The sequence below is a fragment of the Hydra vulgaris genome, chromosome 11 (assembly GCF_038396675.1).
Source record: "Hydra vulgaris chromosome 11, alternate assembly HydraT2T_AEP".
Taxonomy (NCBI): Eukaryota; Metazoa; Cnidaria; class Hydrozoa; order Anthoathecata; family Hydridae; genus Hydra; species Hydra vulgaris.
Window position 1 is genome coordinate 1,114,541 of NC_088930.1, and position 16,663 is coordinate 1,131,203.

At 26.6% G+C, this 16,663-nt stretch overlaps 1 protein-coding gene across 1 annotated transcript in view; it reads left to right on the forward strand.

Annotated features, from left to right (window-relative positions):
- LOC100199621 (integrator complex subunit 1) overlaps positions 1-16,399 on the forward strand; it is a 108,616-nt gene extending 92,217 nt beyond the window's left edge. The window contains exons 36-43 of the mRNA XM_065809752.1: positions 58-202; positions 2,171-2,224; positions 3,099-3,226; positions 3,329-3,504; positions 5,106-5,176; positions 5,276-5,367; positions 10,736-10,845; positions 16,211-16,399. Of these exons, the coding sequence (XP_065665824.1) occupies positions 58-202; positions 2,171-2,224; positions 3,099-3,226; positions 3,329-3,504; positions 5,106-5,176; positions 5,276-5,367; positions 10,736-10,845; positions 16,211-16,323 (889 nt within the window). The 3' untranslated portion in view covers positions 16,324-16,399. The remainder of the gene's footprint in view (positions 1-57; positions 203-2,170; positions 2,225-3,098; positions 3,227-3,328; positions 3,505-5,105; positions 5,177-5,275; positions 5,368-10,735; positions 10,846-16,210) is intronic.
- The last annotated feature ends 264 nt before the right edge of the window (positions 16,400-16,663 follow it).

The following is a 16,663-nucleotide window of genomic DNA, read 5'->3' on the forward strand; positions in this document are numbered from 1 at the left end:
TCTTGTTTTAAATTTGCTCAAAAATGATTTTATTCACTTTTTATCATTTATTTTTAGGCAACTTCCTGTTATTTTGTCATTGCTACAAGGAAAGAGTCGTGTATCACCAGCAACATTTCGCATTACACAAAGTTTTCGTTTATTTATGCATGTTTTAAGCTTATGTGATTTACTTCATTCACATATCTTTATGCAAAATGAAGTAAATGATTTTTATTAACTATTTTTTTCTTATAATATATTTGTTATATCTTGTTTTTCTTTTAACAAACTATTTATGCTCCAAAATAACCTTTATATATATACAGCCCTTTGAGATCGGCCTACTAAAAGTGCCTGAGTTAGCCAATTTTTTGCCAACCTTGTTTTTATCTTGTAATGGTGAAGCCTTTGAGTTAAAAATTTTGTGCCAACCTGATAGCGATCAAAAGTAGTGCAAAGTCTACTATTTATTGTCAACTTTATTTTTCTAATTATTAGGGCTTTATGTATGTATTTATATATATACAATAGCATTCAAAACCTAGCAGACAGGCTAAATAAAACTAAATATTTCAGCACCTTACTTCACTAAATCAACATATTATATACCAATTAATAAAACTTCAACTTTACTGTTATGTTTTAAACAAATATTGATTATTTAAACAAATTTAATAGATTAGTTAGATTATTTAATTAACATACTTTAATTGGTTTATTAATGAACTATTTTTAATGAGCTCAAAAATTTGCAAGCAAACTGAAGCTTTTCATATTTTTTCAAAATACTTTGTATTAGTAAATAAAAGCTTAATTTAAAATTGATTGAGGTCTTGATGTATAAAAAAATGTGTATCATGCAAAGAATAAAATAAGGATGGCTATACCATAAGAAAAATGATCTAAAGCACACAGCCAAATCAGAGAATTCTTTAGACGAGTAAAGTTCATATTTTGAAGTTGATATCCCAATCAACTTGTTTAGTTATTGGATGCCATTAATTATTTATTTATTTTATTTTTAAAAAGTTTATAATTAAAAATATAAAATTTAAATAGCTTTTTAAAAATTATTAAAGTTCTTTATTTCTTTGTTCTCGTTCTTGTTTTTTTTTACAGTATTTTAAATGTTTTTTAACAAAATTCTTTAAAAAAAATTTTTTTTATAGTTTTGACAGTTTTTTAAAATGTCAAAACATTTTTAAAAAATCTTCATTTACATACTTTTTTTATCTTTAAAGATGCTCATGAAAAGGTAACAATGAATAATTTTTTTTTTTTAATTTTTTTTTTATTATTGTGTACTACACAATAATAATAAAAAAATTGTGCATTTAAAATAAAACGCAAATTTTATTCTAAATGCACGAGATGTTTTTTACTAATGTTTACTAAACTAGATGTTTTTTATAACTTATAACATATTAACGCATAAACTAGATGTTTTTTTTACATATAACTTATTAACGCAAATTTTATTTTAAATGCATGAGATATTTTTTACTAATGTTTACTTAACTAGATGATTTTTACTTATGTTTACTAAACTAGATATTTTTTACTATTTTTGTTTATGAAAGTAAAATACGACTCAACCTTAAAAACAATTAATTTTGCTGTTTAAAAAAATAATTGTATATTTGCACGATCTTTATTTTGACTGTGTAAACTGAATAACACAGATATGGAGGCAGGATCAGGTGAAGGTCTGCCTTCACACCTGTGATCACCACCCTCCACACCACATACAAGAAGTTGGAAAGTACAAAGAGTTACTTTGTTGACTTAGTGTCATGAGTGTGCTGTTGTAGATACCAATTCAAAACATTTGTCAGCAAAAGAATGTTGTATATTAAGTAGAAAACTTTTTTTGAGCAGGGTCACTTTCACCAAATTTGAAATCACATGATTGCTCTTGCAGAAATTATCTAGAGCGCCCATAATCATGCTCAATTACAACATATTACAAATTTAAGAGCATGAAATAACACACTGGGCTATTTTCTTTATCGCAAGCCCTGTATACATATATATATATATGTATGTATGTATATATATATATATATATATATATATATATATATATATATATATATATATATATATATATATTTCCAATATGACTACATTTAATTTTATTGAATAATTTTTAAAAAATTTTAATATTTTGTTTAAAATTTAACTTTAGTTATCAAAGATGATAATGGAACTTTTTGTTGATGTTTTCTTACAACTTGTTCAGGTTTGAGTTTAAAAAATAATTCTTTTTGATTTAGGTTGCTAATAAATTTTGCTAAATTTAATTTTTAAATCCACACCGTTTTTTTTTGCTGCAACAAATGTCTTTTACATGTAGGTAGTGCAAATATCTTATATTTGCAAGGATGGATCCTTTTGGGGTTGATTCCCCTCCCCCATCCCTTTCTTCCTAAATATTTTGAAAAGATTTTTTTTTTTTGTAAATTTTTTGAAAATGGAAGTAAATTAAGGAAACTGTTTAAATGTGATAAAATATTTGAATAAGTTTGTACGCAAAAAAAAAAAAATCAGACTGATAAGATATGGATATATAACACAATTTCATTGTTATATAAATTTAGACAGTTAAAAACTAATATTTTAAAAAAATTAACTAAAAATCCTAAAATTCACCTCCCTCCTCCCCTGAAAAATGTAATTATTCATATTTGCTATGTGAATACTGTTTTTGCTTAAACTCCTTTCAGAATGATGTTATCAGTGAAGTTTTTTGTCAATCTAGTATACAATCTCATCAACCTAAGATACATTTTTGTCAATCTAGTATACATTTTTCTCAATCTAGTATACATTTTTCTCAATCTAGTATACATTTTTCTCAACCTAGTATACAGTCTCATCAACCTTAATATATATTCTTGTCAATCTTGTATACTTTTTTGTTAACCTAGTATACATTTTAGCAACCTAATATACATTTTAGCAACCTAATATACATTTATGCTACAGCTTATTTAGCTCAAACATTACATGATTATTACATGAGTAGTGTCTAACAATTTTTAAGTGCCTATTTATAAATAATTTTGTGATTAATTGTATTGTTTAAAATTTTTATTTATTCCATCTATCATTAGTCTCCATGTCTAAATCGAGATCAATGTACAGTTGTGGTCACTAAATTAGTTGAACTTGTGAATGGGTACATATCTTCTGGTAATCCTAATGCTGCTAATATTCTGTCACAACATGAGTTTGTATTTATGTAAGTCTGTGTACGCTGTATAGTTATATACTTATAGTTATTTATATTTTTGAACATTTTTTTTTTTTTTTTTTTTAACGGTGGTTTGTATGTAATATTTAGGGACTTAATGTACGCATATCCGACCATGCATGGTCTCACTGCTATATGCACATTTATAAAAATCAAAGATAGTACTGTTGGCGCTACATTATGTGCTTCATCAGCAACCACAGTAGATAAAAGCCAATTGAGCTCATTAAAAACTAGATTTGTTACATATAATTCTCATCAAAAAGGTATTTTACATTCAGTAGACAATCATTGCATTAAATTTGTAATTTTTAGATGTTTTTTTATATATTCTTTTAAGAAGTTATATATTAAGAAGATATATTAAGAAGGTATATTTATATATGTGCATCACTTGTTAAGCAAATAGAAAGATATTGGTGCCATAAAAGTAAAGTTTAGCATCAAGTGCAATTTATTTATTTGGATTTAATAATTTAACACAAATTTTTTTATTATCTCTGGGTTTATAAAATGTATGTTATAAAACCAAAAATTAATGACTGAAGGTGTTGGCCCAAAAATAGTCTTGGTGTCAGGAGTGAGTTCTTTTTTTTTTTAACCATGACACGTCAGTTTTTTCTGTTCTCCCAGGCAGATGTTTTGAATTTTATCTTCTCATTGCATGGTTTTTTTATATAAACAAGCGGTTACTTAGTATTAAATGGATTCCTAGAAGGATGGGTCATCCAATTATTTTAAAATATAGAATATTTATGTAAACTTTGTATATAATGTATGTAAATATAGAAAAATGTAAATATGCATTTCTAAACATTTTATTGTGCAATGAGATTTCATGTTAAATTTATGAAGTTTCCATTACAATTTAAATTTATTAACTTAACACATTTGGTAAATATTCACATTCTTGAAGCTCTTTTGGGTTTTAAGTTAATATCTAATAAATGTTACAATAATTAATAGTGTTAATAAGTTAATAAATATAATTAATAGTGTTAATAACTGCAGTAAAATTATTTTTTTAATTAGTTGTTTTACTTATTTGGACTGATTCTCCGTTCTACCTGATTAAATAGAATAAACATTATTTTACTACTAAAGTTAATCAACTAAAATTAAACAAAAAAAAGTTTTTTCAACTTCAATACTTAATTACTTTTTTTAACAATTTTAATTAGAAAGTAAAGTTTTATAGTTTAAAATTTATTTCCAAGTTTCTGTTAGTAGTTTTAAATTTATTTTTTAACCAACCTTACTATTTTTTAAAATTAGGAAAGATCACAGTAAACATTAAAAGTTTTGTGATGTGATTAACTGCCCTCAGAATTAGGGTCAGCATTCTGCAATGTCGACTTAACTGACGGCCTAAAAGTGTTTAAGGTCAGCAAAAAATTGATGACATTGTTTCTTTGTTTTATGGTAACCCTTTTGTTTAAAATTTTTTTGCTGACCTAATGCCGACTTCTAACAGATTAAGGTCAGCAATTTATTGCCAACCTCATTTTTATGAGGTTGGTTTCAAGGGCTGTATTAATGTATGCATCATAAGGGCGTTTATGTCAATATTCGTTATTAACAAAAATTTCAACAATAACTAATAATAGAAGGAGATTTTCAACTATAACAATAATGTAATATGAATCTAGTCATGTGATCACTAGTTTGAAAAAATATCCATCTGGTTTGAATGTTACAGCCACCCACTACATATTTATTTGGTATTTTTCACTTCAAGACAAGCTTTAATTGGTTAAGCAACAGCTGTAGTGGCTTTTCCTTTGGTTATACAATCTTCTTATTGTTCAAGAATAAAAACTTTTATAAATATTTTTTACAGACCTAATAGGTGTAATTTTTTTTACAGAGCTGATGGATGTCATTCATGAGTTAGATGAAAGTTCAAAAAGAAGAGTGGACATTTTGGAATACTTTTCAGTATGTACTTATGATGTCTTCAATATATTTATGTTATCTCTTATATCCAGGCATAATTTACAATATTTAAAGAAAAAGGATTTTTTTCTTTTGTTTTAGACTGAATTATCTTTATTAAGTACATCTTCATCTCAAGAAATACGTAATGAATCTCATATGCTTCTATTGAGACATTGTGTACATAAACCAAGGTATTTAAATTTTTTAGTTTTTAAGAAGAAAAAAAAAAATTGATTTATTGCAAAAATTAAATATTTCTAAAATTTATTTCTATTATTAATCTATGTTTACACATATTACTACACATACTATTAAAGAAAGATAGTAAAAGTAATATATATATATATATATATATATATATATATATATATATATATATATATATATATATATATATATATATATATATATATATATATATATATATATATATATATATATATTAGGGATATGACTTTTTTGCAACCTACTAGGCCTGTATCGTAATTCAATGAACTTTTATGTAAAAAGAACGAATAGATGTTTCATTTTGACATATTTTGAAAAAAGGTCACCCCAAAACCAAAAAATCGAATTTTCAATAGGTACACTTTTGTACAGTAAATGAATATTAAAGGCTGAAGATGTTGTATGAGTCATACTCCTGTTGTTATTTTATTTATTTATGCAACATGTACTGTGATATAACAAAAAACATTATGTGATATATAATTATACAAGTATTACAAAATTAACAGTATCAAAGCGTCTAGTACAACAATATACATAACTGTCTGTGTCTATAGGCCTACTGTGTTTAGTACATGGGTCACATGATGCTCACGTCTCATAAAGAGTCTAGCGCTTATTACTTAGAATGAATCGAAGTTGCAGTTTGTCTTTCTTTCTGCAGGAAGCATACAGGTCTTGCATCACCTTGATTGCACGTTCAGCTATCTGATTACTTCGTGGTATGGCGATGACGGATGGCTCTTTCTTCCAGTGATTTTTGAATGACTGCAATGCCTTTTTGTAAGGCTTCAATACATCAGATAAATTCTTGAAGTCATTGTCATTGTACTTTTGACTACTAAACCAATGTTCTGCCCACTCATATGAAATGAACCTGCAAACCTTCTCCAAATTCTTTCTCGCTTCAGGCATAAGAATGAACGCCAGAATGGCGAGAATGGCTCTTGAGTTCCATCTGGCATTGCTCATATTAGGAATGTTCTGAAAGTGAATCAGAGGGAAGTTTCTTTGTTCTTCATAGAACCTAAACACTCTTGTTAAATGGTACAAAAACTTCATATCGTCTCTCCACCCTGATTTATCAAGAATTTCTACAGTTCCATTCACAAACTTATCCTTCAGTTCATCATACTTATTCAACAGTTCAGACACAAATGGGTATTCAATGTTTGGAGATTTGGTATCACCCCCAAGTTCTTCGTCCATCACCAGACGGAGAATCCTGTCTAGTACGTGATGCTGACAACCGATAAATTGTGGTATTGTGACACCCTTTAATTTAAACATACGTTGCAACTTCACAACAACTCCATTTCTTTTCCCAGTATTGACGTTTGTTGTATCAGTAATGATCATCTTAATTGAATTCCACAAATTGTATTCATCAATAAGTTTGGCAATTTTTTCAGCAACAGTTTCAGCTTTGCCATCTTTTAAACGCAGTGCATCAAGTTTCACGTCAGTTCTTTCATTCTGAAGTACAACTACCTGATATTCCTTATCATCTATTCGTTTGCCGTCAAAGTGTAAGGACCACTGTTCCATTTTAAGTTGTTGTATCATTTCTTTTTTTAATTTACCTGCCTCTTTGAATATGGACTTGTAAATTGCTGATTGACTTGGAGTTGGAATATCAATACCTTGTTGTGATAATACATTGCATATTTTAGCAGCTTTCTTTGTGGAAACTCCACTTGATGTAACCATACTTACAGCAAATTTACTTTTGTAGTGCTTTCTAGTTTTTTTCTGAGTGTCCTCATCATCGTCTTTATCACCGTCGTCGTCTTCATCATCTTCACTCTTACTTTTGCAGTTTTCAGATTCAGTACCACTGTCTGTGGTAGACAGGACTTGTGATGTGGAAGGTATTGCTGTTCCAGACTGGACTTTCCTTCTCTTGGAAGGGTGAATGGTTTCTTTACTTGCCACTTGTCCTGTTGAGTACCCCACCTGTCCTTTACTTTCTTTTTGTAGGTGGTATAGACGTTCATCTTCCGAGGATAACCACTGGCCATTCACTTTCGTGATGTCAAATAATGCATTGAGAACATCATATTTTCCACGCTTGACACATTCATCATAGACCTTCAGCACCTTCATAAGCTTTGCTCTTATCACTTGATCAGACACACGTGGAAAATTCAGTTTATTGTCCCACAATTTTGTAATTTCCTTAGAAATTTGGTCTATTCGTTCTTTTCTTCCTTTAACATATGCTCCGAGAAACTGGTATCTTCCTACGATCTGCAATTGAAGTGGTATTCTGGATTTTTCATCGAGTGAATGTTCTTCTACAGCCACGCTTCCTCTTCTTCTGTGTGACTCTTGAAATCTCACCAAATTTTTAGTCCAAGTCTTCTTGTTCTTTGTTACTGTGGTATGACTTTTCTTGTGAGACATCATATAATATTGTTACGACTTTACGGATAGCTGAGCGTAAATATCCGTTTAATAAAGTCGTTTAATTAATAAAATACTTTAACTGTATAGTAATCCAATTATAGTTCGATAATCCAGTCAATGTTGATAACAGTTCGATAATCCAGTCCGTATCCTAACGATAATGCTACAACTACTTATACTTCGTACACTTACAGCGTCTTTAGTTCGCTACAGTAGTTCCTTATTAGCTCAGTTACACGCAGAGTACTTCATAGAACTATTCACATTATCAACACTGAGCTCTGACAGCAGCTCGCTTATATAATTATTTAGAGCTTCCAGAATGTTCTACTAAGTTCTATAATCTTCTACAGTCTGTTACAGTCGTCTATATCACCGTGGTAACACAATGACGTCATCACATAACAATTCCAAGTATTTGCCGGCACACGGCCGTTTCGTTGCCATGGTAACGTGTGGCGTTATGTTTATAAATTCATAACAAAATAATGAAATAAATAGAATTAAGCTGAGAATTAAGCTTAAGATTAAAACATCGGTCAAAAATGAATGTATAAAAATGGTAAATCGAATTTTTATTTTGGGGGTGACCTTTTTTTGTTGCAGAAAGCTATTTGGGCCTTTTTTCATGATTTTAGGTAAAAGTTCATCGATTTATGATACAGGAAACATTTTATTTGAAAAAAAATTAAAAAGTCATATCCCTAATATATATATATATATATATATATATATATATATATATATATATATATATATATATATATATATATATATATATATATATATATATATATATATATATATAGAAATAATATAGAAATAATAATAGAAAGATAGTAAAAGTAATATATATATATATATATATATATATATATATATATATATATATATATATATATATATATATATATATATATATATATATATATATGACTTTGAGTGTAATGATGCCAATACTCAAAAAAGTCTGAAAAAAATATTTTTAAAAAATTACAAAAAAATTAATTCTAAAATACTGAGGTTGACTTTGTGCTATCTTTAATGATTTCTTATTTGCATGCAAGATGCTTTGAGTGCATGTAATGAGGCTCTGATTTCAATATTTTTTTTATTTTTTGTTTTTTGTTATATAATGTGCTTGTAATGTATTATAAATCTTTTTCTATTTAAACAATAATTTAATAAAAAACCAGAATGTACAATAATTTAAAAATATATATGTGCATTTAACAAAAGAATGCATAATAATTTACTATCTTTTTTTCATTTTGTTTTGGTTTAAAACATTTTTTTACAAGTTGATTGACTGATACAAATCATTACTTTCTGTAATGAAATGCAACTTTTTAGATAAATGATTTTTTATTCTTTTTTACATAAATACTAAAATTCAAATTATCTTTTCAATTTTGGACCATACGTTAAGTACTCTGCAATTCTTCTCTTGCTTAATAGTTATTTATTTACTTGGTTGATATTAAGTTGCTGTTTAATGCCTAATGAATTAAACAAACTTTGTACTCAGCAATTAGTCAATTAGTTTTTTTTCTTCATCTCTTTATGGGTGAAATTGATGCATCATTTTAGTTGTCCTCTCTTAGCACGGTCAAAATGCGGTAGTGGTGTAGTGGTAAAGCGCTCGCTTCATAAGCGAGAGGTTCCAAGTTCGATCCCCACCATGTCCCTGGTAGTACCGCGCTCAACTTGTTTCTCCGCGCAGCAGCCTTGTACGTCAAGGTTCGTGTTTCGGAGTTATAGAGTTGAGAGAGGGTTATAAACCACTATTAAGTAGCCTCCTCATTTGTAGTGGCCTTGAGGAGGTGAATAACAAAAAAAAAAAAAAAATTTTTTTACAAACAATACAATGCAACACAATGCTTTTACAAACAATACAACGCAACACAATACTTTTACAAACAATACAACGCAACACAATACTTTTACAAACAATACAACGCAACACAATACTTTTTGCAAATATTTAATCTGAAATATAAAAATCAATTTTTTTCAATATACATCGATGTTAATTCACAATTATCAGTTTTTTCAGTAAACAACTTTACAAACAAGTTAAAATAAAACTTGTTTTCAGTAAACGACTTTATAAACAAGTTAAAATAAAAGATATTATAAACTTGTTTATAAAGTGCGAAAAATTAAAACAATGCAATTAAGCTAACAAAATAAACAAAAGCACACTTTATTTAATAATGCTCATGTGACTTGTTTGATATTATGTAAATTTTTTATTATTATTATTAAATCCACGAATGGTTTTTTTGTGTGTAATCTTTTGTCTTTTTCAATTTAAACAGCAATTCTAAAATATCTAGGTTATGCAACAATCTAAAAAAAAAGTACAGATCATTTAAGACACACCAAAAATATATATGTTGAGATTTACCTTGCATACAAAGCCTCATTGCTTTGGTACTATAAAAGGCATTTTTGGGGGTATTTTGACACTTGAGCACAAAGTAAATCTCAATATTTTTGGAATTTATTTTTCAAAATCTTTTTTTTATATATATATATATATTTGTTTCAAGTTCATTCATTTCTTTCAGTTTATTCCATAAACTGTTTTTTTTTTTTTTAATCTAGCACTAATAAATCAGACTGGAAACTGTTTAAAAACTTTAAGATTTTTTTTTAAACTGATTGATTTCTGGCCCAAACCAAAACCCTCAGTTGATGTATATACACTTCTTTCATGTTCTCCCTGTTTAAATCAGTCAATGTATATATACTTGAACATGATTTCTATAAATAACACAGGGTAAGTGTGATCAGGGTTAGTGTTAGGGATAAAGATTATTAATATAAATATTAAAAAAGCATTATTATAAAACTATTAAAAAAAAAAACAAAATAAAAAGATATATATAGATAATGATACAAATCTATTTCATTTAGTCAAGCAGCTAAGTTGATCAATGTTTATTTGGAGTGTTTGGAATCGAATGATCCTGATATTGTTTCATCAGCAAGCATGCATTTACCACAGTTTTTACTTTTTGTTGATGGTAGGTTGTTGTTGTTTTTTTTGGAAGTTCTCTGCCTAAATTGTTTAAAACTGTTTGCTGTTATCTTCATTTTGTTGCTTGAACCACCTTTCAACACTTTCAAAACCTTCATCACCTTTAAATACCTTCAACACCTTCAACACCCCTTGGATGTCGAATCTGAATAAAGTTTTGTTCTCAATTTCTTGATCATTAAATAATATTTTTTAAACAAAACTAAAACTACAAATTATATTTTGTTTTTACTTCTTAAAAAATAAAAGTAATGATATACATAAAACAGCTCTAAACAAATGAACAGTGAGAGACTTTCTAAATAAATGAAGAGTAAGAGACTTTCTAAATAAATGAATAATCGAAGACTGGGAGAGAGTAAGAAACTTTCAGTAGATCTATTATTTTATTTTGATTTTATTATTTCTCTTTAAATTTCAGATGAAATTTGTTTTTTGTTTTTTTTTAGTATCTATTTCTTTTTTTTTTTTATTATTATTATTTGCTGTTATAATTTGCTGTTATTATTTGTTTCGAAAAAACCAAAACCGCAATATGTTAAAAAATCTAAACAAACTATTTTGCAGAGTGATTTACGAAAATAAGGTTTGACAACTTTAAAACCTCAGTTTTTTTTTTTTTTTGTTTTTTTTTTTTTGTTTTTATTGTTTTTTTTGTTTTTTTTGACATAGTAAAATCTTTTAATTTATGCCGCATAAATTGACTACTGCCAATTTATGCAGCAAAATTAAAAGATTTTTTTTTCAAACTAAATAATAAACAGTGTTTTTACAAAAAAGAATAAATGATTATATATACAACTGATCCCACCCGACCTGTATGTATGAAAAATCATATCAAAAAATTATTATTTCCATCATCAACACACTATTAACTAACGAATATCAGAGTCCTTAATTAAAACAATATAACCAGTTTTAAACAAACATCCGATACAAATAAAAACCTTCTTTGACTTTATAAAATTATCAGAAACAATATTGACAACAATCAAGGTCGGTTGTCTTTTGATGTTGTAAATCTGTGATTGTCAGTTCTGTCGAAAGAAGCTACCCTTATACTTTTAGTTAAATAACAATTTATCATACAAAAAGGTAATAAAACTAAGTATACCTGAAAGAACTCATAGAGTTTCATTTATTCCAACAAAAAAGATTTAATGAAAAAAAATGTAGCAAAATTAGAAATTCTCTTCGAATACAGTTTTTGCATTATATAAAGAAATTTTTTTTTGTATTATATAAGGAATTTTTTTTTTTTTTTGTATAAAAAATTTTTTTTTGTATTTTGTTATGCTTTTTTTTTATCTTTTTTTTTTAATCTATATTTTTCTATTTTTTTTTGTAAAAAAATAGAAAAAATATAGATGATAGATATAGTTTCATGACAAATGGGTGAATTCTTATGAATGTAAACATCTAGGCCAAGTATGTGACTATTGGAGTCTTTATGAAGATAACCATCTACACTCTGATCACAGAATGAGACAGCTGAACTCAAATTAGTCTCACAAAGAGCAAGTAGGTCTGGTGAACTTTTTAAGAGGTAAGACTTAACAGAATAAAAATTATTTTGAAGACCACAAGTATTAGTGCTGTTAGCACTCTGATACTTAAAATTGCACTGTTAGCACTTAGCAGCTGTTGATGGAATCAGTCTCTTTGAGAGCTACTTCAAATATTAGTGAATGATAGAATTAGAGAATTTGAAGGTGATGATGACTGTTTTTTGTTTTTTATAGTTTATGGTGCTTTAGTCATTTTTGGATTTGTTAAAGAATTTGACACAAAGCACAGATCGTACTCAATACACTAATTGGTAGTCCAACAATTGCCTCATTACTATTAATAAACCTTAAGCTGTAACAAAGAGCTCAAAATGTGGCCTCGACAATGCACACCAAAAGTACAAACAGGGACACCATCCATGCGCAAAATTGCATTGTTAGCACTCTGATACTTAACAGCTGTTGATGGAATCAGTCTCTCTGAGAGCTACCTCAGAGTTTGGGTAACCTGACTTCCAGCTGGCCTCAGAACCATAAAACTGAGTTTTCGAGCTGTACCCTCATTAGGAGATATTAGAATGAGTTGACTAGTCATAAAAACAGACACAAGCAAAACCCATGCATTGAGTCAAGAAGATCCAGCATTCAACATCCTAAACTGGAAACACTGTATATGTTATAAATATATCAATGCCAGCCTAATAGATGGAGAAATAGTGCAAAGCTGGTCAACAGATAAAAAAATTTTACCCCTAAAACATTTGCTCTCTAAGCAAGTTTGAATAAAGTTTTATTTTAAAAACAATTGTTCTGACCAAGTTTAAATAAAATTTCAGTTGCTTTTTAGCTTTATACTTACTTTATACACTTAATTGTGGTTTAAACAAAATAATAAATGTATTATATATATAATAGATGTATTTAGGATGATTTTTAGGCTAGGGTGAAAAAAAAAAATTTGTTAATGAAAACTATTTTTTAATGAAATTAAATGTGGGGAACAAGCATATAATAAAAAATAAAAGGTGTGCCAGGTATAAGTGCCCCAACCAAATACAAAACGCTTAATTAGACTAAAACTCAACATATATAGCTATATAAAGAAAATGTAAGCAATAAAAATGCAATCTTTTTTTTCTTACTTTAATATATAGTAATTAATTATTTTTTTTTTGTCAGCAGTTGACACAATTCAAATAGAATCAAAGTATCAAGATCAGTCTTTTAAAGTTTAAGATCAGTCTTTTAAAGTTTTTGGTTCTAGTTTTCTCTCTATTATTTTACACAAAGAAGAGATAAATATGAAAAAACTTAAGAATATTGCTTAGAATAAAACTAGTTGAATAAATAAAATGGCTGTCAAAAGTCCTATATGATCATATAAGAATTTCGAACAAAAAAAGTTTCAGATTTTAACCTCATTAAATTAAAACTCATAAGTTTAAAAGAGGTTATAGTTATCAAAGTTTTGTCTTTTTTTGTTGTTGTTGTTCCACAATCCTATAGTACTTTTTGGCTAGGACGCTCAAAACAAAATCAAAAATTGTAAAAAAGTGCATCTTTTCTTTTGTATTTTAAAATAAAAGTTTCTATTAGTAACCATGCAATAGACTTTTAAAATCTTTTACAAAATAAAAAACATAAAATATACTTGACGCCTTATGTTTTGAATCAAATAAATCTATTTATTACAATTTACAAAATTGGATAAATGGCTAGTATAAATAGCTAGCAAGCCAAAAGGAAATATGAATAACTGGTTAGCAACTAGGTGCAAAAGAACATCATTATTCAACCATTGGTGGTTTTTAAAAAATTGGATAAATCGCTAGCAAGCCAAAAGGAAATATGGATAAATGGTTAGCAAGCCATTTCATTCTTTTTAAAAAATAAAGCAGTATTTTACTTAATGCAAAGTAAGTTTTTTTAGTGTTGTAATTATGCAAGATAAATTAGATAATTTTTTTTATATTGATTTCTTTTTTACTGTTGCTGTTTATATTTTATAAAATGCGTAAAATATTGAACTTTTATAAAAACCTGTTGTATAATAAAATATAAAAATCCTTAAAAGAAATAAAAAATATTATTAAACAAAAAAATAAAAACAAAACCATATGCTGCACTTAAGTTTAAAGTAAAATAACTCCATTGCAAATCACATTTTTCAACTGAGTATATTGTCATATAAATAATCACATGGTGTGCATAATACGGCACCACGAAAGTTATGCACCAAAAAGTTATGTACACCTGTATGTCTAGTTTTTAGTATTAAACTTTTTTATATTACACAATACTTCTTTATTTTAGGGAAAGTTCCGCTCGTAGTGCTCTTTTTTTTTTCAGTTATATTCAGAATAAAAAATACTATAGAATTATTTTAGATTAAAAATATTTTACTTATTGAAATTTTGATATCTAGCCTTGGCAATGAGAATGAAAGCCTTAGCAAAAGTTAATCATTGCAGACTTTATGGCTCGGCAAAGAAATAAAGCATAATTTAAAATATCTCAGCAGCGGATGTGTTAATCTAAGAAAAAAGTTAAGCTGTGAGTTTTAAAAGCAAATTGATGACACTGAAACAAATAAAGAATTTTTTAGGTATTAAACCTTGCATATCTTATCATCAAAGTACATATTTTTTTCAGATTACAGGTCTGATATTCAATTGAAGGATAAAAGACATTTAAGAACTTCTTGACAAATTCAATAACTTCTTGGTTGTTCTGATTTTAAGTCATCAAATAGGTGCTCAAAAAACTTGGTGATTAAAGTTAGCTGCCGAATGGATGTTTGGTATTGTCAAAGTGTATGGCGAAACAGAAGAGTAAAAACAAGTGAGATTAAAACTTTAAGTCAAAATCATTGAGATAAAAAACAATCAAAACTTTTATGAACTTTTTTTATTAATTTTTTATTATTTTAATTAGTTTGTAAAATATTTTCTCAGTCTGAAAAAAAAACAATAGAGACATTTATTTTAAAAATGTTCACTTAACACAATACTGCATACCCCATATTTTGCACTGTGTATTACATTTTGAAAATGAATCATTCATTTTCTTATTATATATTTTACAATCAAAGTACCCTTATAGAATATGGTTGAACTTGTAAAACATCACAAGTATGTTTGTCTTATTTTACTAGTGAATTGAAAAGTTATCAAGAATTCTTTGACAATCATAAGATGGTACCTGTTACCTGGTAACTGTTGCATTAATGTTTAGTAAATACTGCAAAAAGACTATAAAAAATAAAACTCGATTTTAATATTGGTATCATTAATTATCATTAATTTAAATATTGAATCATTTAATAATAAATATAAGTAAATTTGATATGGTATCATTGCTAATGTAATTAAAAATAAAGTATGAAAATAATAATATAATTTAAATGTATTCCTCAAAATAAAGTGCTCAATGTTTTTAAAAGAACAGAGTATTAATGAATATATATATATATATATATATATATATATATATATATATATATATATATATATATATATATATGTATATATATATATGTATATATATATATATATATATACATATATATATATATACATATATATATATATATATATATATATATATATATATATATATATATACATATATATATATATATATATATATATATATATATATATATATATATATATATATATATATATATATATATCATATTTTGGATAGTTTAAATATGTTTAACAAAATAGTAATAAATAAAGTATAGAGTTTAGTAAAATGTATTTTTTCAATTTTGTCAAAAAGAATTATTTTTAATTGTTTAAAAATTGCTTTATAATATTTTTTACTAAAACTTTCTAGTAAACTGTGGAAAGTTGCTGAAACGATTATTCGACATCTCCACAAAATACTGTGCTCTAAATGACACCCATTTACTTAAAGCCGTTGCAAACTTAAATATTGACTTTGTTTAACAATTTTAAAGTTTTTATCTAAATAAAGTTGTATTAAATTGTTGTTGATTGAAAGAAATATATTTATGGTCTTCTTTTTTTTTTTTTTTTTTTAATTTTCTTAATAAGCTTATAATATTATTTATTCAACAAATTTTTCAGATAAGATAATTTAAATGTATAATTTGTAAATATCATAATAAATTTTTAAAGCAAAAATTTGTTCGTTTTTTAGTTAGAGATCCATTGATTTTATTTATTATGGCAAGTTTATTTGTAATTTTAATGACCCCTAAAACTCATTACATTTTAACTCCTCCTTTTGTGTTTGTGTGTTGTAATACAGTATTTTAATCATTTT